Source organism: Poeciliopsis prolifica, unplaced genomic scaffold, assembly GCF_027474105.1.
Source record: "Poeciliopsis prolifica strain line A6 unplaced genomic scaffold, Auburn_PproV2 SCAFFOLD006, whole genome shotgun sequence".
Classification (NCBI taxonomy): Eukaryota; Metazoa; Chordata; class Actinopteri; order Cyprinodontiformes; family Poeciliidae; genus Poeciliopsis; species Poeciliopsis prolifica.
The window spans coordinates 631,971-652,619 of NW_026562381.1; the positions used below are offsets into that span (position 1 = coordinate 631,971).

Genomic DNA, 20,649 nt, shown 5'->3' on the forward strand with positions numbered 1-20,649 from the left:
CCACATTTTACTATGTGAAACACATCAAGAAGAAAACTGGTCAGGAGCAGCATCTAACAGGTTGCAGAAATTTCCGGTAATCACCACTGTTTTCCATTTGATTGGGTGGAAGACAAAATCCTTTTTGAATAAAGAGAAATATCTAAAACAAGCACAGTGACTCAGTTGGTAGCACTGTTGCCTTGCAACAAGAAAGTCTGGGGTTCGATTCCCAGCCCGGGATGTTTGCATGTTCTCCCTGTGCATATGTGGGTTCTTTCTGAGTACTTTGGCTGCCTCTCACAGTCCAAAAACATGACTGTCAGGTTAATTGGTTTCTCTAAATTCTCCCAAGGTGTGTGTGCATGGTTGTTTGTCCTGTCTGTCTCTGCGTTGCCCTGCGACAGACTGGCGACCTGTACAGGGTGGATATAGGCACCAGCACCTCCCGACCCCACTAGGGACCAGGGTATTAGAAAATGGATGGATGGATCTAAAAAACAAAAAAAACCATCTCACAGACTTTTACAAAATACTTATTGTTGCAAACATTCCCAAAGCAGCATGTGAGAAAATATGATGAAACTAAAGTTGGTCCAACAAATGAATTTGATGTACATCACCAAAACCCAGTGAAGCATGGTGGTGGCAGCATCATTATTTGGGAGTGGAACTAGCAGAAAATAAGGGGAGCTTCAATTATCAATCGATGTTGACACAAAAGCTTCAGGCTTCAGTAAGAAAGTGGAAGAACTTCATCTTTTAGAATAATAATAATAATGAAAAAAATCACCTAGACAAATCAACAAAAAACTGTGGCTTTACCAGATAAAGATTAGCTTTGAAATGATCTCTCTTACATCACAAAAAAATAGGAAATTTAGACAAGATGTGCAGACTTCTTACATACATTGTTCAAGCATTTTAAAAAGGATGCACATACTTATTTGGCATTTTGTTTATTGCATATTTACAGTCCAGTCTTTTGAGTACTGATCTTCGGTCAAGAAGTTGTTACAAAAATCCATGTTCTGAAAAATCCATGTTTTTCAGATAGAGATTTTTGGTCCATGTATCTGAAAAACATCTCATCATAATCAAACGTCACCATCTGAACATGAATTCAAAAAGCTGACAGTCAGCAACAAACCACCACCTCAACACTCGTCTTCCTGTAGTCACAAAACACAACCCTAAACTTTTACCCAGGTCTGTACATGGTTTAGACGTCAGGCACTTATTTTCAAGGTAACACTTGTTGTGGTTGTTTCCCAGTTGACTGGACTCTTCAGCTTACTGTACAGACTGCTGTATTTGGACCAAACAGCATGAGCATGTTTTTTTGTTTGTTTGATTGATTTTTTTAAACTTTTTTTTTCTATAAAACTTCCAGTTACAGTTTTTAATCCAACATCGTCTCAGAGAATCCTCCCCTGCTCTTCTGAGTCTGTTCCAATCTGTTCAGGATGAACTGGCTGGTGTCTATAAATCGCTCCACGCAGTTAACGAAACAGACTTCAGTCCTGGAATCCAGCTTGGGTCCCGGTTTATCCATGCACTTTTCCTAAAGACACACACACAAACTATGAGAAGAAACATTTTCGAGACTGATTTACATCAAACATACAGAGGGAAATACTTCACTATTCTATTTTACTACAGGAAAACCTAGTTTAGATTAAAGAGACAAGATGCATGCACACACACAGATTTTACATACTGTTTAAGCCAGGAATCTCCCTTGTAAAGCTCTCAATTTAGAAAAAATAAAACTTTTGGAGATGCAAATGTTACAAGACCATCCAGAAAAAAATACTTGTAATCTTTCATAAGTATCTAATGTGTTGTTATTTGTACAGAATGTTTACTTCTACTTTATTTCTGAAAGAGAGAAAAAAATGAAACATTCACAAAAAGTGGAAGTATACATATTTAGAAAAGCACAAAGGTTCCAACTTAGTAAGACAAATGGACTGAAAAACATTACTGATACTTTTTAGCCTCATTCTGTTTTGTTAAATTATTAATAATAAAAAAACACACTTGTTATATCAATATTTGAAGATTTTTTGTGTTTTTTATTATTTTCATTCAATCTTATTAGGAGTCATTGGAGAGCATAAAGAGCCACTTGTGGTGTCAGAGTCACGTTTATGAATAGATTTTTATCTTTTTAAATAATTTAAGCACAAGCATAAAACAATCTAATGAGAAATAAATGGACAGATATTCAAAATCTTTTGTACCTAAATTAGTTTGATAAACTGCAAAAGGTTTGATCAGCTTTATATTAACATATGTACTATACGGAGTACTATGTACTACCAGCAAAGCATGTTAAATTTCATTCCAGATGCAGATTACTAAAAATAAGCCAAAACTCAAATAATACTTTCACATAAAAAATGAATGCAATAAAAGTATTTGTGCTTCACAGATATTTGATTTTATTACAACTACAAAACTATTTGAGTTTAAATAAAAGCTAGTTCTGGAGTTTAAGACAACTTAGCTCAATATTTTAAACCACACAAACAGAAAAACAAAAAGTGGTGCAGATGAAACTTTGTATCCCTTTCACTGCCACCCAGAGGCCTACACGTGTAATTACAACACATCAGTCAGTCAGTTAAAGGAAAGCCAATAATGCTGTTCACTTTTCTTATCTTCTATTTATCCCTAGTACAAAGCACAAGCTTTTAGATGATTTTTTGTTCCTCATTAGTGAGAAGGATTGTTAAAAGAACATAAATTAAGTGGATTTTTTTCAGTTTGGGTAGATATTATTAGTGGTGCTTTACCATTCAGATCACCATGGTAAATCTCAGTAATAAAATCTCAATAATGTGACTATTATGCAGGAGGCAACAATACTAAGAAGCAATCATAAAATAAATTAATAAGGGGGTAAAAATGTAAAGCAAAACGATCAATAAAAAAAAGTTTCTTAGTATTGTATGTTAGCATTAATATTTCTAAAGGGTGTTGTAAACAAATATTTTAGCAATCAAGCAATCAATCAATTATTTTTACAATTAATCTGCAGATTAAAAACTTAAAATTAATGTCAACATTAATGTCTAATGTCTGTGTGTATAAGAGTTATTTAAAGTTTTTTTAAAAGATGGTGGGGGAGTTGAGGGGGGCAATGAACGAACGTAAGATGGAGGTTGATGGGGGTGGAGAAAATAATAAAACATTAATGAAGGAAGCTTCGAGACAGGCAAGTTTTCCTCGAGGAATTTTAATAATCGAGGTACTCTAATCATTACAGGAATTGTTCCAGCCCTAATATTTATATTGTATTAGTATTTTTCTAAATATTGCTTATACACAATATATACACAAAATTACAAACCAAACAAAAAGTCTCATATCACAAAGACCTGGCTGGCTGCAGCAAGAGTTTTCACACATGAACAAAATGCAGAAACTCCATTAAAAAGCTAATAAACATAAGAGACTAAATTATAGCTCATAAAAGTGCTTCAAATATCGATTCTTTATAATAATAATAAAAATCAAGAAAATTTTGGGCAACCCCTTTATGATTCTGCTCTACAACAGCACAGTATCGTCAGTCAGAGGCTTCTTTAAATACGCTGTAGCACAGTTTGCTACAGGAGATTGTTCCTAACTACAGCCATCAGTCTCTAAACCGACTCTGGAACCTTGGGTGATATAAGTTTCAACATTTAATTTCCATTTGGTATTAATAAAGTATTACTGAATTGAATTGAAGCTTAAAACAGCTCGTGGCACTGGTTGTGACGTAATGTGACGTTTCGAATAAGCATTTAGGTCCAGCGGCGTTTTATACTTTTTATTATACTTGCAGGTTGCGTCGAGAAAACCATATGTTGTCATTTATAAGCAAAACATTTACTTATATTATGTTCAATCAAAAAGTTTTGTATTTACGCTGTTTTTTTGTTTGTTTTTAGTCAGCCGAGTTAGCGCCCTAAATTTATTTTACAGTGGGAAAATAAATATAGACAATCTTCTTAATTAAGGTCCATGCAGCGCAGACGGAAAGTAATTACGTGAAAATAAAATTAAGCTGAGAAGCGGCGTCTAAGTTTCACAAATGTCTATAATGAACAATTTGTCCAGCCATCAGTTTATTAGGAAATTTACTGAAGGAAATTATTGCATGTTTACAACAAGCGCACCATCTGTCTATAGCTGCAGCAACTGCACAAGTCCCTATCGTAAAGAAGTTGATTAAAAAAAATCAACATGCTGAACTGTGCTCCTCTCTTACCCAGCAAACCTCAGTCATCTGATGCACCAGCTGCTGAAATCTCTGTTTCTGAGACTCGATTTCGATGAAATGTTGAAGCTGAGGGTCCGCTGAAGCTCCTTGGCCGTCCATGTCGGCAAAAAACGTCGAAGTTCCGATATTTATTCTAATTATAAACGCGGAGAGGCTGTTTTTTGCTGACCTTCACGTGTGGATATGAACAACGGGAAGCCGGAAGTCGTTCAGCCAATCACGAAGCGCGTTTTTGTAGCAGAAGGTCACGTATACGTAACTTCATGAAGCCCCATAAGTATATTATATTATATTATATATATTATATTATATTATATTATATATATTATTTATATTATATTATATTATATTATATATTATATATTATATTATTATATATTATATTATATTATATTTATAAAAGACGTTCAGTATGTTTTTATAAACCTTTCTTAGCTTGAAATTACAACCACAGGTAGATAGTAATTTGATACATTTGCTTGAGTAAATTTTTTGAAAAAAGGAGTAGTTTTAATACATTGCTTTTTACTTTCACTTTACTCTCTCTTAACAGGGTAAAGTAGAACACAGTGTTAATATTAACTTAATGCTGTAAGTATTAATTTCATATTTCTATTTTGAAGTAAATTGACTTAGAAAGTTGCCACCTTTTAATTTTTGTGATTTTGTCATTAAGTTTTTTATTTCTGTTAAATTTTTCATTCTAGTCTTTAAATGATTAGAATTTGCACATAAATTGATATTTTTCTGTTTGTCTGATGACATTATTTTATATTACGTGAGATATTATGATCAGTTAATTACTTATATCTTACAAGCTACGTTATAGATTAATGTATAGAATACTGAATATATCATTGCTGTTAAAAATATTTATAAACTTTGTCTTTGTTTAAGAAACATAAAGTATGTATTAATTATACCATTTACTGTATGGTATTTGAATATTTATGCTTTTTGTGGTATTTTATTAGCTTTATTGGAGGAAAGCAATGGATGGATAAAGGAGGAATGTTTTTAAGACCAGTAATGCTTCCAGATATTTTTCTATAAAAACATCTGCTTTGTTTAAAAATGCTTGTGCAAATAGATTGAATATAAACTGAAAATTGCTGATATTTGTATTTCATACATTTGCAAGCCCTTCTTACTTGGTGTTTATTTGTGCAACACATATTAGCTTACAAAGGTTATTTTCACATACAAAGGTGTTTGCAATGATTTCAGAGTACAAGAAACAAAAATATCATGCTTTAATTGAGCAACCTTCAGTATAATATAAAAAAAATCTAAATAGGATTCATAGGATTGCATTTTTATTAATGTGATGAGAAAGCTAGTGACTAAAAGTGACATTTGCATTAAACCTATTCACATTCTAGATAAGCCTTAAAATGCTGCTCACTCCCACATTGAAGGTTTCAATTGTATTAACGATGCTTTGTCTTCAGGGATCCATGAGGAGCTTTTCTACGGGGATCAGAGAAGTTTTTTTGTGTTACATAAATTATTCTCTGGTCTATTGGAGTTCATACAGCAAATCCTGAACAGTCAGTGCCAGCTCCTGAAAGGTGGGTCTCTCATCTGCTTTCTGTACAACAAAGGCAAACATTGATTGTTAACGCTTTTCATGTCAGTATTTTCTGAATGTGAGAGGAAAAGAGCTTACATCAGACCAACAGCTTGTCATGATGCTGTAGACCTTTTCATTGGCCAGCTGTGGACGGAAAAGGCGCAGGCCTCGGGACACCTGATCCACTATTTCCGTGTTGTTGAGGCGTTCATATGGAAGCTTCCCCAGAGTGTACACCTCCCACATTAAAACGCCTGATGAAGAACAAAGAAATGTTTAAAGAGCTGAAACCACTCAGAAAAGATGCTTTGCATAAGTCTTGAGTCATTATCATTTATCACCTCTTTCCAGGCTTTCTGAATGTCCACTAAAGTTTGTTGTCTGCTTAGTACCTGACAGTTTTCAGAATTTTTTTGTCTGTGGTTGTAAAATTGCTTAATTCAAATGGAAAACTAGCATATTGGCCTTGGTGTTTTATGTTTAAACACTGCACCAGATACTGTCATAATCAGACACAAAGTCCATAAAGTTTGCAAAATTTATAAACAGATAAAGTTCACCTTTAAAGTTTAAAACTACCATTCTTGTAATTTCATTGGCAGTAAATAAGAAGAAATAAACAGCTGCATTTCCTCACCGTAGGCCCAGATGTCAGACTTGCTGCTGAATTTGCAGTAAAGCAGTACTTCTGGAGGTGACCAGCGAACTGGGAACTTTGAGCCTGCTGAGCTTGTGTACTCATCATCCAAAACATATCTAGGGGCATGGGAAAGGATTTTTAACACAGCATTGTACACTCACATGCCTATTTTATTTTTTTCAATTTTGTTACACATTAACGCTTTACCTTGACAGACCAAAGTCAGTCACTTTGACTGTGCCATTAGCATCTACTAGACAGTTCCTGGCAGCCTAAAGATAAAACAAACAACACATTGTGGATCAAGCATAATCATTAAACTTCTAGCCTTATCATGTAATACCAAACCAGAGGTTATCCAGTCCCTAATTGGAATTGATTGAGATTTTTTGCTACTGTTTATTAATAGGATGTCCTTGTTGCTCACCAGGTCTCTGTGGATGTACTGCTGTACTTCAAGATAGGCCATGCCCTCTGATACGTCTTTACACATCTCAAGAAGCTGGACGGTTGTTGGATGCTGCTTCAGGCCTTCTTTTAGGTATGTCAGAAGGCAGCCATTTGCAAGGAACTCAGTCACAATATAAATAGGTCTTTGTTTGGTGCAGACGCCATACAGCTGCACCAAATTCTCATGGCGAAGCTTCCTTATTTGAGAAAAATTAGAAGAAAGTTAAGTAGTTTTTTTTTCGTTTTTTTTTCAATGCATTTATGCTTTCCTCATTTGACACATAAGTTCTGTAGCCTTACATCATGATTTTGGCTTCTTCTATAAAATCATCCTCAGACATGGAGCCCTCTTTAATCATCTTAATGGCCACATCATGCTGGCCCTGCCACTTCCCATACTTCACCACTCCAAACTGGCCATTTCCCAGCTCTTTGATGAATGTTAGATCACGAGGGTCGATCTCCCAAACACCTGAAGAAAGTAAGATGCATTTCAGTGCTTGAAACTTGGAAGCAGAAGTTAAGAAGTAAATTTGACAAGCTTTATAGCTCCCTTGCAGAATTGTGTGAAAACAATGAGTCAGCTTGACCAAAAGATGTAAGATTAAACAGCTAATTGGCATAAAGACAGTAGCTATAACTCCATTTAAAATATTTTCAATTTTTCTCTTTTTATTTCATGACAAACTAATACTGTAATATTAAACTCCCCCACATTTACTACCATTAAATGCATACACATTCTTATTTTGTGAACTTGGAAAATCCAAACTCTGAATAAAATGTGGATACACTGTGAGACAATTAACTTAAAAACAAACAAATTATTCTGTAGAGAATAACTTAAGCAAGTATGAAAGGTATAGACTGTTCCCTTAAAGTTTGGACATTACTGTTTTTTGGTTATTTCAGAATGCCCAGTTTGTCTTTGGCTTCAGTTTTTTAAGACAATCTTATACTTAAAATTGCACAAAATACAAGCCTTTAAGTGCAACACAAAGAGAAGGAAGTTTAGTCTTGTCAAAAGTTTCTCATATCACACAGTGCCCCAGTGGCATCAGCCATTTTCACGCAAGACTAATTTAGGAAACTCTATTATAAGGCTCCTAAATATGTCTTGTGTCTTATAAAAGTGCTTCAGAAGTGTTTATTTTTATTTTTAGAATACACAGCAGATTTAATTTCAACACTTTTCAATTAGAAAAAAAATGTGTCGTCATACCTTCAGCTTTAACAAATTAATTAGGGGAACTGTTATGTCTTGATAGAGAACAACAATATTTGAAAGTTTGATTGACTGTAGTTCAAATATGCTCTTACCGTAACCCAATCCTGCTGTGGATGGAGGTCGTGCCCGATTGGATACAATGTGCTTCAGCCTGCTGACCATACCTGGTGATTGGAAAAAAACAAAACCACATTGGCAAGTCAAAAAGAGGTGCATATAAGTGTGCGTAAAGTCTGCTGATTTTCCTGTACAGCTTATCTTGAATCAGCATTTTTTTTATTTTCTGTATCTTAAACTATCCCCATTATCGGACCTGAACATTGGCTGTGACCTACAGTATATAAATAAATTAAACTGAAATATAGAGAGTCTTTTTTGGCTAAAAAAAACATATCATCCTATGTATGTCAGTATCTAGTAAGAGTAATAAGCTTTAGCAAATTAAACCTGCAGCTGCACCGAGAGGGACTTTGCAACCGAGTTATCGAGGTAAACAAATATGTTTGTATGAACATGCAGAATCATAGGAGAGACATGTTTTATGGTCATGTCAGCTTCCTGATTCTGCTGCCCAGTTCTAGTCTCAGTAATACTGACTATATTTTAGATGTATAGCAAAAATGTATAGCAAATTTAAAACTTATTTATAATTTCTGCAATGATTTGCAGAAATTAATGTAGTTCAACATTTTGAACTACATTAATATATTATACAGCCAAAACTGATGGTTTTCTTCCTTCCTCACATATCTTGTTTATCTACTTTAGACACTTGTGCCTTTTTAGGTTCAAGTACATTCTGTCAAATAAGATCTGACAAAATAATGTCATAGTAACACATTATATGACCTTGAGCCTTTCTACAGAAGAAAAATAAAAATAAGAAATGTAATAAACTTAACAAGAATTAAATTTAGAGAATTATAAAACTACTATATGTTTGATTCTCAAGACAGATGGAAAAGGGCATCGCAGTTCTCAACAAATGTTTGGAGGCAAGTGAAACAATCCAGTTCTAGAGTTCCTTCTATCAAACATACTGTAGAATTGGCCTATTTTCTCCTTATTGATTTCATAATTGTAGGTTAGTGGATCAAATACTAAAAAAATCTTGTTTGTCTAATTTCTAGACAATCCTGCAAATTTTGTTTATAAATAAACCAACCAAGACCATATATATGGTTGCACTCTGTTGGAGTTATGGCATTAAACGTATGCCTTGTGTTGCATAAATGAGGAATGTCTTGTAATTCCTCCATTTGCTGTTACAATCAAAACTGCTTCCACGTTCAGATTTTTGTAGCACATTTTTAAAACTGTGCTTGTTTGATTGTAATGAGAACCAACAGGTAAGGCCACAAAAAAAATAAATAACCTGAAATTAATCAGGAAAATATTAATATTTTTTTTCTTTTTGCAATAAATGTCAGGTAAGGATATTTGCAGCTTGTAAAAGGAGTTATGTTGGCTGTCACAGTGACCAGATGTAGTATTGACCTGCTGCGTTGTGCTGGTGATAGTTGATCAGCTCTGGGATAGTATTGAAATGATGCTTTTCTGCCAGGTAAAACTGGCCCTGCGGGGTTGTGCAGATGTTATAATGTCTGCAGCTTCCACCTGTTTCCCTGTAGAGAAAAAGAGAATATCACATGAAGCCAGGCATGTCTTATTTATGGCTGTGCAGTTAATATCTCCTCACTGTTATCCACAGTTGGCTTCAGAGTGAGATTAACAAAAAAATAATAATTCTGGACATAGATTAGCCCAAGTTTTGCATGAATAATTTACATCTCCGTCCCTCTGTGGTCTGCAGTTTCCGCTTTCAGTATGCACAGTTCTTCTTTTCATAAGTTCATGCATGAGTGGAGCCAGGAGATGAACTACATAAATGGCAGTAGTGTTTAACCCAGTGAGGTTACTTACACGCCACCTTTGGTGAGCAGAGACACAGTGTATTTCCCGGCTTTGCTTGAGTCTCGTATGAGGAAACCTCCATCTTTGTTCTGGGAAGGGAAACCCATTTCATAATTTTAAAACTTCTTACAGTTGTCATTTCAGTTTACAGGGAGGACAGATAAATCAAGCAGTATTGTGTTTACCTCAGATTTTAAAAGCTGCTCTGCTTGACTCCGATTCATGTTTTTGCAGTACCAGCTGTGAAAATAAACACTTTACTCTACTAGAAGAATGGACTATAAGCGATGAAGTTGCACAATAAAATTAAGATAATTCAAATAATTAAAATGACTCTCTAATAAAATAGAGACATGTACAATATCAAACACCAATTTGTGGGCAGAACAGTATTTTTGAACTCACTCAAATCTTTCAAGCCCTTTTTCTGATTCCACCACATAATTACTTGGTATGTAGCCTTCTTTCCTGCAGAAAAAAGATGTCCAGAAAAGTGTCAAATCATCAAAAAATATATCTTTGGAAGCATAATGCATTTTATTTTTAAAGTTCAAAGGATTCAGATATTTTGAGGTTGTTCCTTTTTCTTTTTCACTCATCGTGGTGCAAAGGGTTCCTATTTCATATTCTTATGACCCAAAGAATGAAAACACTTAGGATTAATATATTTTTGTGTAAATCCATTACTGCAAATCTGTATTGTTTTGCTTTGCTGTATTAAAGCTGTCTCACCCGTATTTGTCTCTGGCTTTCCACCAGTTGGGGTCGGACCTCTCCAGGATGGTGTACTCCTCGTCCTTCCTCAACTCCAGGTCCTGGGGAGTCATTGGTGTGTAATCGTACTCAGCTACTACAGTCATGCTTGCAGACTGTGCTGGAGGCTCAGGTGGTTCTGGAGGCAAAGGGCGACCATGTTTTTCCTGAAACAATTTTAGGTGTTTGGTAAATTCAGAACAAACGGGTCTATAATATGAATCTAAATGAACTGGCCATACTTCTGTTGGGGTTGGAGGAAGTGGTTTTCTGGACATTCGTCGACTCGGTGAAGATTTAAAACCTGTTGTTAATGAATGCATCAATGATTTAAAACTTCAAAAATCCATGTTTTGATTCAACTTCATATTCAACCCTGACATAAGTGTCGTTCTTACCATTTTTAGCAGAACTTTCCAGAACTTTGCAGCCCATAGCTTGTTTAACTTCCTGCTGGCAGCAAAGCCACACCCCATCCACCCAGAAACAGGGATGATACTTCTGCATCAGATCTTTGTTGAAGCGGACCACTATGAGCAACATTAGGACGCATGAATTCATGCACAGCACATTTACATCAAATCAGCATTTGCATGGACATCCAACTTCTCTGTCACACAAGATGTTGAGATAAATACACCAAAGTTTATGAGATGAACGCAACATTGAAGTCTAAATCTGTTTTACTCACATTCTTTTAGCCTCTTTATCCATGATGCTCGGATGTCGTCAGTTTTTGCGAAGATGTACAACGGCCCTTCATCATAAATGATCTGTGGAAAAAGACAGAATCAATTAAGAGTACTGCTCTCAAAATCTGCCTCCAGTACCAATAGCAGAACTTTGGAATGTTTTTAAAACTACCCTGATAAAACAGGATATTCATAAATTTGAAAGGTTTAAAAAACTGCTTTGGATGTCATTGGATAAATATATGCTGGTGCCTATTTGTACTGGGTACCATTTACATCTCATGTAATTCTAATTATCTTCCAGTGACAGGTTCAAAAAGCAGTAGTGCAACCCTTTTCAGGCTGATATGTGTCATAATCTTTGTTTCTCAGCTGGTTTTTTTAGATAGGAACATGATGTCTTGCTTTTTTGACCCACTTCCTTTTGTCAGAGAAATTTCTGTTAAGTGAACAGTAATCATTCTGAATGTGACTTGTGAATTTGATGGCAGCTCTCCAAACAGGTTGCCAATCACATTTTTATTCCTAATCTAACAAGGGGAACAATTATATTTTCACATACAGTCAGGTTGGTTTGGATAACTGCTTCCCTTAATAGATGTAATTATTATTTATTCAGTTTGATAAGGTGTCATAATAAGAGTCAAGTGGTGCAACCTGGATCAGAACCAAAAGAGTGTAATATAGATTATTTACATTTGTTACATTATATGTTTGATTCGAGCATTTTTTGATATTGCGATGAAAATCATAAAATCAATAGCTACAATGAAAGTAATTTCTAATGGCATTAGCATGGATATGAACTGGTTTGGTTATGGATATGAAATGGAAGTAGGAAATTGATAAAATAGTGGTGATTGGGCACAAAAGAGTGGCAAAACCTGTAGAGACACGTTTATTGAAAAAAGTTTGGTACGCTGGACTGATTTAATGAGATGCATAGAAACATGTAATTCTTTTATAAATATCACAATGTTTAATATTAAGGCAGCCATCTTGGATTTTGGTGTCCTAGGTCCTAGATTAAATTTTAAACTTCTACGGATTTGTCGGTACCTTTTTCCAGCTTCAAAACAGAAATTTTTTTCGTGTGAGAAAATATAAAACAAACTGATTACTTTTTTCTTAATGAAAACAATTTGTCAGTTAAATTAAACTAAAAGAAGATAAGAATAGGACATTTAAAACAGAAATTGTGAATAATTTTTTTGGAGAATATTTCTAATGTGCTTTACTTATCATGTGAGATATTAAAGGCATGAACTTTTTGATTTCCTTGATGGCTTATATCATCAAGGATATATTACTTTCATTACTTAACAAACAGTGGCACCTGGACTGCTTCTGAAATCCCCATGTTATCTGAAACAGTTTCACTTCTTAAGAATGGACTTTCACAAAATCAGACATTTGCAGTTTTAGTTTGGAAAGAAAAAAAACAAATTAAAATTGTTGTGATGCATTGTGAATGCAGGTGATTATAACTTGATAATCCAACAGTTTTAAGCTGTTGAATTAAAGAAGTTAGAAATTAAACCCAGTGAACTTTATATTTGAGCTTATTTCTGAAGAGTATGTTGAGAAAAGATCTACCTGGAAAGCGTACATGCGCTCCAGTGGGGCATTGGGTTCTGGTTGGACCGTCTCCACACACTTAATCTTCTCTAGGTCCACTGCCCCTTTTAAACCTTTCCGCTTCTGCTCAACAAATAGAAGACAAAAAAAAAAAAATGCAGATTTAAGGTTACCACCCAAAATAATGTTAAATGTAGCTCAGTTTGTCTTTAGGTACACACCCCTTTTTCAGAGTCAAAGTCATAGTAGGCTATTTTTTCCTGGGTGAGAATGAACCACCTCTCCTTGTAGTTTAGGGGAGAGGTCTTTTTCTTCTGCTGAGATCGTTTGATGAAGATTTCTTCCATTAGATTGTCTGACATGATTCAGTTTCGCTTGATCTGCAAAGAGACAAGTGATCGATGGTTAATCATTTTATGGTAGCAGAACGGAGTGAAACAGCAACTTGACTCTTTGACCGCGGTCTCTTTTTGTGTTATAAGTCATACCCTTCACCACTGGGTCTTATGTTACTAATACATTTGTTCCAGTTCCTCCCACTAAATGTTTGAGTACCTGCTCTTTTTTCACAGTCAAAGCAATGCTGCTGTAACAGATGACAGACCATAGATCTGCAAAGCAAGAAAGAGTCTTTTGTCATGACTGCATATCAGTGACTGATTAAAAGTTTGTTTGCATAAACTCTGCATTTCGTGCAAGCAGCTCCCTTTGTTTCCAGCATTTCCCCCTTTGGCATATCTGTTTTCCTCAGCTGTGACAATGTGGCAGAGATGTAAAATATGACTAGCTGTGGGAATTTGCAATCTAACCCCCCCAAATAAATGTACCATGGTTGCTTTAGTAATTTTCCAGATAACAGTTTGCGCTAGTCAACCGTATACTTCCCGTCGTGACATCAATGCCTATATTAGGGAGGAAGGTTTTGGGGTTTTTTAATTCGAAGTCATCGTGATTTTAGAAATGTTCTTGTTCACCTTTGTTGATTTTGTGGCAAAAACCAACGTGAGACAGCATGTTTGAGGTGCATAGAAGTGCATAGAAGATTTTCTCATTAGAAAGCAGTAATACAAAGCACTGTTGTCTTACATTAAGAAGGTCCAGGGTTTTATGGACTTTCTGCATGTATTTTCCTCATACATGCCTGGGTTTTCTTTGGATCTTCCTCCAAAAAACATGACTGTCAGGTTAATTCGTCTCTCTAAATTGCCCTTAGGTATGAGAATGAGTGTGGTTGTCGGTCCTGTTTGACTCCGTGTTGTCCTGTGATGGTTTGGACAAACTTAAAATTTAAAGTAATACAAGCATTTTATAACTAATACACACACAAAACTGGCCTGTTTTCTCATATTCTGCCACCATCCACCCTTCAGTTGAGCATTTTTGACAGAATGGGTTAAACAAATAGAACAGGGGAAAAAATGGCTTTGACAGTCACAAAAGGCGATGGTTGATAGGAATTAGATAAAGAAATGGGTCATTTGGTACTTTTCTTATTTGTTCGCAATCTTTTTGATTTGTTTGCTTCTCACCACTGGTCCTTTGTTAAGCATTTTGAATTACCCAGAGGGGAAACGATGTTAAATAAGTAAACTTCCCTTATGTTTCCGTGTTATTTTTAAATATGATAAGAAAATCATACCAAATTTAAATGTCTGCTTATCTGTTTTTCACAAGAAAAACTAACAAACCCCCCCCTCACCCCCCCAAACAAACAAATGAGCTTCAAATTAGGAACATAAGACTCAAAGATCCAGAACTTTATCTCAATAAAGTTCTCGAAATTTGGAGAAGTATGAAACGTGTTCACCTGGATTACCTCGTATAAAGTATCCCAAAGCGACCTTTCTCTGCCACACATTTACTGTGTGTCAGAGAAACAGATTAAAGATACACAGGCAAATTAACCAGAGTGTCATTTCAGTTTATGGCAGCTGTTGTTTGTTTTTTGCCACCTTGTAACACAGAAACTGAAAGTTTCACCTCCAAAACTAGAAATGCTAACTTGTTATTTTAGCATTTCAAAAGCTCTTGGTATATACTTTGTACGAAGAGCTCAGAGAAATAACACTTTTATATTATAGAAAATATAAGATGTTGTTTTATGTAATCTAAATTTGGGTTACTTGTTATAGAATTGTAGAAAAAAATTAGTTGTTACTTGATAATTGATCAAAATGTAATAAATGTTCTGCTAAAGGCTGAGTCTGTGTGTTGTAAAGATTGCTTTGGATGAAATTGTTGCAGAACCAGAGGTGGTACCGCATCCATAGACCCCTTTTTTTCTTGAAACACAGTTAGTGTCACCAGTGCCAGCCTCAGGTTTTCATCACACAGCTGAAAGCTCACAGTGAGTGAGTCTCTGTCAGATGTGTTTGCAGTTCAGTCTAAACCTATTTTGGGCCTGTGAGCACTTCCTTTTATCATCTGAACTGGAACAGTAACTCTACAAGAAGCTTCAGTCGCTCCCTGCTATCACTAGAACGGTGACATTTCTTAACACAACAGCGACAACACTCGTTAGCCTTGTTTGTGCCGTCATAGTCGGAGAGCGATGTTCCCCATTCTGAGAAACATTGTTACCCATTCCTCATTCGCCACCACCATTGTTTTTTCACATCTCTTAGCTGGGAGCTCAGATAATCTGATTCTGGTCCATGTTCCCTGTAACATTTTAACATTTTAAACTATAAGTTAGAATTTGATATGCACTATTGCTACCAAAAAAAAAGGGGCTTATTTTTGTCTTTTTTAAAGAGAGTAGACTCATGGTGGCTGACACAGGCAAACTAAAGAGGGAAGTTGCATCAGGGTTACACTGAAATATGAAGGGAGAAGAAACCCGATACCCTGCAGCACTTCTACCTGGCATTGCTGTAAAAACGGTAATTTGCATAATTTAAATGCACAATGTGAGCCTTAGACCTTGACAGAGTAAATAAATATCCATATATGCTCACATTCTTTTCAAATAAAACACATAGCATTGGCAGTTTTAGCTCAACGTCCATCAAGTTTTGGTCACGAGGAATTAAACTGTAGGAAACAATCAGTTTGAAAGTTTTAAATAAATAATAATAAATGCCAGAAAACAGAGCCAAAGCTTAAAACACTTTGTTAAACAGGAATGTCCCAAGATGCCCTTTTCCCTGGTGTTTCCTCATAGATAATCCTTACTGGGAATTTTAGAAAAAAAAAATTCCAGTGAGCAAATATAGACGAGACAAAATGCTTTCAGTCACCAGTTTGAGTTGATCTGTGAAATGTCTACAAATGTTACTCTTGGCAGAATTTAGCTTAAGTCTCTAACCACATGAAACTATCTGATCAACTTAATCTCTTTATTCATCAGCAGATGTAGCTGCATGAACATACATTTCACAAACATAAGAATAATTATCATAATTAATCTGGAATGTGCTTCAGCAGTTCTAATGCGATCAATTTTAAAATTTGCATATATACGTACGAGTTTCAGGGCTAGTTAAGCACACGACCAGCTCTATCTTCAGACCTCTTGAGAATTCACACCTTTTCAAAGTAGAAATGGCTGAAAATACAGACTGATCTCACAGCGCAGTGTTTTAATCAGTGTGGTCACTTACCCCTGCACCTGAAAACAGCAAAGCATCAGACAAACACAGCGCACCTAAAAACTGACATGAAGCTTCTGCTTGCTCTTCATAAAATGTGTGATAGTCTGTGATGCAAGAAGTTAAAACACACCCACAGAGAGGAATCGGCTCCGCTTACTTCCTCTTTTTCTTCCTGCTCATTTTTATATCAACCTTCTGGACAGTTTTGGTGATAAGTTTGAGGCGGGTTAAACATTATTCAGAGCCCCATATTTAGCTGCAGCATGCAGTAGCACTTTTGGCTGACAAGTTTTCTTGTTCAGTCCAATGACAATTTGAAACTGTTTAGAGAGGAAGAAATAAAAACTTAATAATGATCACTTTTACTGTCCACATAGAGTGGTTAGTAAAAGTGATCATTATTAAGTTTTTAATAAACTTAATAATGACCACATAGAGTGGTTAGTAAAAGTGATGTAGTTTACTTGTATTAAATGAAAAGGATGGAGCAAAACCATTTTAGTATAACTAACAGTTTGCCTGGAGAGACATTCATAAAACAAACTGGTTATGGTGGCTATAACAATTATTCACCCTCTTGGATGTTTTACCCTTTTTATTGCTTTCACCTGTCAATCATATTCAACAAAATTAGGCTTATTTTGACAAAAAAAGTGAAAACATGCTCATGGATTTACTGTATACAAATTGTATTGTGTTGTAATTTCTTTACCCTTTGTGGACTTTTGCTGTTTTATTAACATTTACAATTTTATTTTTTCTTACTATTCAACAGCTTGCTCAATTTTACAGAACTGCATAGTTGATGTCTCACAGCAAGAACGTCCTAAGTTTTAAATTATTACTTCATTCATTAAGAGAAATTACCACTGAGTCGTAATACTGAGAAAGACGACTCAAGAACCAAACACAGCCCTTGCTTATAACAACTATAATTTCAAATATGCAGCTCACTTTGAGATATACAATTGATGGACAGATCTTTCAAAAGTAGTGAAATCTAATCAATAAAATAAAATTCAATTCAGTTCAGTTATCTTTGTAAAACCAAATTTCAGCAATATGTAATTTCAAGATACATTGCAAACAAGCCCTATTCTGATAGGGTCACACTGAATCCGAATTATGACACGCAACACCGCTAGGGGGCAGAACACGCCGCTATTCTCCGCTGAGATCGACTTCAACAACCGCTTCCGGCCTCGTCCTTCCTCTTTTTCCTCCTCATCGGGTCGCAACCATGGTATGAAACGACTACACCAATACATTTAATAAAATCAACATCAATCCTGCTATTTAAAGCATCACGTCGTACTTTCTTTAGTTCAAATGTGGTTACAGTTTTTCGATAAATGTTATAGTGGCTGTATTGGCAGTTTTGTTTCGGATTTATGTTGTTATATTGAGATAAATAGGAACGTTACTGTTAGCAATGAAGAGCCGCTGTTAGCTTCTTCCATTCTCCTCAAATGTTGAACTTAGTGTGGGTGAATATGGTGTAGCTGAAATATTCATTCAAAACGGCATTGTGTCACGTTTACAGGAACTGAACCGCACATGTTTGCGATGTTTTAATATCCCAAAGCAACCATGCTATCAGAGCTAACAGCTAGCTTGATTAGCACAGTATGTCCAACAAGGAAAGTGTTTTTTTTAAGGCTTTAGTTTCACGTTGTTTACATAATTATATCGTTATTCAGTTGTCAATTAACGTCAAGGCTAACTATGTGGCTTTCAAGGCTATAATTTGTCTCAGACTTGAAGTATGTTACCTAATACATGCTCTGTGTTGCCATTTAGGTGAACGTCCCGAAGACCCGCAGGACTTACTGCAAAAAGTGCAAAAAGCACCAACCCCACAAGGTGACCCAGTACAAGAAGGGAAAGGATTCCCTCTATGCGCAGGGTAAATAATTTCTCCACATAGATCTGATGCAGTTCTTTGTATAAAATATTCACAGTCCTTGAACCTTTTCATGTTTGGTCATAAAAGAACAACATAAGCGTATTTTGCTGGAAATGTATGTAATGCATTGTAATAGTAAAAAGATTAACAAAACGAAAGTCATTTGTATTTGACTAGTTTGCTCTGATGTTCCCAAGTAAAGTTACCATATTAGTTTAAAAATTAACATGTCACTTCATATGAACTAGTTTCGAATGAAAAGGTGTGGAAGGAAGAAAAGTTTTACATAAGCTCCTACTCCTCTACTCCTTTTTTAACACAAAACAGGCAATAATCTAAGAAAGATTCCTATGTGGTGATGCAGCACTAAAGTGAGTGAAAATATTCTACATCTTGATAGCACTGGATTTTCTACTCGCCTGTGTTTCTTTTGACAGATTATTCCACAGATTTAATCCGTTAACAAATTAAATGCTCCATTTTTTTATTTTTATGCAAATTTGGAATTTAAGCAAAACTAAACTAACAGTTCAAGTTGTGAAATTTAATCTAATTTGATCTCATTTTATGCTAATTTATGCTAATTATTCACTGCTGTTTTGTGAACAGTAACTATGGAGCTGCAGAGATTTAAAACTGAGCTTTTATATAAGAATTTACCTGTGGGAACTTGGGAAAATTCTCTGTTCAGGTAAGACCAAAACTAGGTGAACTGACATGCAAACAGTCGTAGCTAACGCTGTAAAAGACATTGACTGGGATGGATGTTCACCTTGCTACAGAACAACAATTTAAAACAACCAACCAGATCTAAAGTGGAATATTTGATAGTATCTTTGTAGATTAAAACGGTCCACAGAAAGTTTAATTCGATTGAGCATCTGTGGGAAGATTTGAAAGCAGAGCGTTTGTAGATTTACTCGAGACTGCAGTTCCAGCAAAATGAGGTTCCACAATTGATTGAATACAAATGTGAATAAGTTTAAGCTGTGTGGATACTTTTATAGATTGTTTTATATTGTAACTGTTGTGCTTTCCCTGAACTCTCAAACTGTTCTGCAGGTAAGAGGAGATACGACAGAAAGCAGAGCGGGTACGGTGGGCAAACAAAGCCGATTTTCCGTAAAAAGGTAACGCCAACCTTCCCTTGTAATTTTATTTAAAGGGCTAAATACATGTGAAAGCTGTGACTGAACTACAATACCTCTTTCAGGCTAAAACGACAAAGAAGATCGTATTGAGGCTTGAGTGCGTGGAGCCCAACTGCAGATCCAAGAGAATGCTCGCCATCAAGAGATGCAAGCACTTCGAGTTGGGTGGTGACAAGAAGAGAAAGGTACGAAGCAACTATCATTGAGTTTTTTGCTACAATTCAATGCAAGACATAAGAGTTTGCCAGTAACTGTTCCTCAGTACAGTGTCTCTAGGGATAAGAGTATTAATTCATGAAAATGTTAGAAGTTGATGAAATATCCTAATATAATAGATTATTAAATTTGTGCTGCATTGCTTAACTTAATTACTCCAGTTAGACACGCCATTCTGTTGTAGTCATAATGCTAGAATGACATATTTAACACAAATTTCTTGGTTATCGAGCATAATTTATTTTGAGTGGGTATTATAGAAAAAAATTATGGCATTTAACGTGTGTAGAGTGTGAATGTTGGTAGAAAAATTCACAAGGCTTGAGTGCTGCATTTAGCTTTCAGTCTCAAATTGCAGCATCAACTATCGGGTCAAAAAAGTTGTAGTTGCAGATTCGTTCTAACATTAAAAAGCCTGAAAATGTCTGGAAGTGTTGACTTTGTATTAATGGGTGAAGTGTAATCCTACTGATAGAAGTGTGTGGGACTTAAACCCTTAGTGGACTGAATTTTATGTAGCTATTAACCAGAAAGAAGCATTTATCTTGAAGCATCATTTTCACTCAGATTTTCCTCCGTTTCCTTTTACAGGGCCAGGTCATCCAGTTTTAAGCTGTGGTCCATTCCTCTGGATGAAGTTGTCACTATTTTCAATAAATTTGTTGAAACATACTTTTATTTTGTGCTTTCTTTTCATGCT

The 20,649-nt window shown here is 35.4% G+C and overlaps 3 protein-coding genes across 5 annotated transcripts; 1 reads left to right on the plus strand and 2 right to left on the minus strand.

The window, feature by feature from the left end:
• Window positions 1-922: 922 nt before the first annotated feature.
• On the minus strand, window positions 923-4,454 carry LOC129360325 (mitochondrial import inner membrane translocase subunit Tim8 A). Its single transcript, XM_055030490.1, has 2 exons — window positions 4,244-4,454; window positions 923-1,543 (listed from the first exon to the last, which is right to left on the minus strand). The coding sequence occupies exons 1-2, from the start codon at window positions 4,352-4,354 to the stop codon at window positions 1,382-1,384; spliced, it is 273 nt and encodes a 90-aa protein (XP_054886465.1). The 5' UTR covers window positions 4,355-4,454; the 3' UTR covers window positions 923-1,381.
• Window positions 4,455-5,397: 943 nt separating this feature from the next.
• Window positions 5,398-16,760, minus strand: LOC129360798 (tyrosine-protein kinase BTK-like). Of its 3 annotated transcripts, none has more exons than XM_055031215.1 (19): window positions 16,686-16,760; window positions 13,639-13,694; window positions 13,305-13,463; window positions 13,102-13,206; window positions 11,505-11,586; window positions 11,212-11,343; window positions 11,056-11,117; window positions 10,793-10,980; window positions 10,466-10,528; window positions 10,246-10,300; window positions 10,070-10,149; window positions 9,644-9,771; window positions 8,239-8,310; window positions 7,219-7,390; window positions 6,896-7,115; window positions 6,676-6,740; window positions 6,466-6,584; window positions 5,925-6,082; window positions 5,398-5,846 (listed from the first exon to the last, which is right to left on the minus strand). In XM_055031215.1, exons 3-19 carry the CDS (start codon window positions 13,443-13,445, stop codon window positions 5,775-5,777), a joined length of 1,914 nt encoding a protein of 637 aa, XP_054887190.1. In that variant the 5' UTR covers window positions 13,446-13,463; window positions 13,639-13,694; window positions 16,686-16,760; the 3' UTR covers window positions 5,398-5,774. The 3 variants fall into 3 exon arrangements, with proteins under 3 accessions (XP_054887190.1, XP_054887191.1, XP_054887189.1); XM_055031216.1 differs by lacking the exon at window positions 13,639-13,694 and adding an exon at window positions 16,550-16,611 and having other exon boundaries at window positions 16,686-16,728; XM_055031214.1 differs by lacking the exon at window positions 13,639-13,694.
• A 1,060-nt stretch (window positions 16,761-17,820) lies between these two features.
• On the plus strand, window positions 17,821-20,621 carry LOC129360722 (60S ribosomal protein L36a). Its single transcript, XM_055031104.1, has 5 exons — window positions 17,821-17,919; window positions 18,477-18,582; window positions 19,645-19,712; window positions 19,796-19,918; window positions 20,541-20,621. The coding sequence occupies exons 1-5, from the start codon at window positions 17,917-17,919 to the stop codon at window positions 20,559-20,561; spliced, it is 321 nt and encodes a 106-aa protein (XP_054887079.1). The 5' UTR covers window positions 17,821-17,916; the 3' UTR covers window positions 20,562-20,621.
• The last annotated feature ends 28 nt before the right edge of the window (window positions 20,622-20,649 follow it).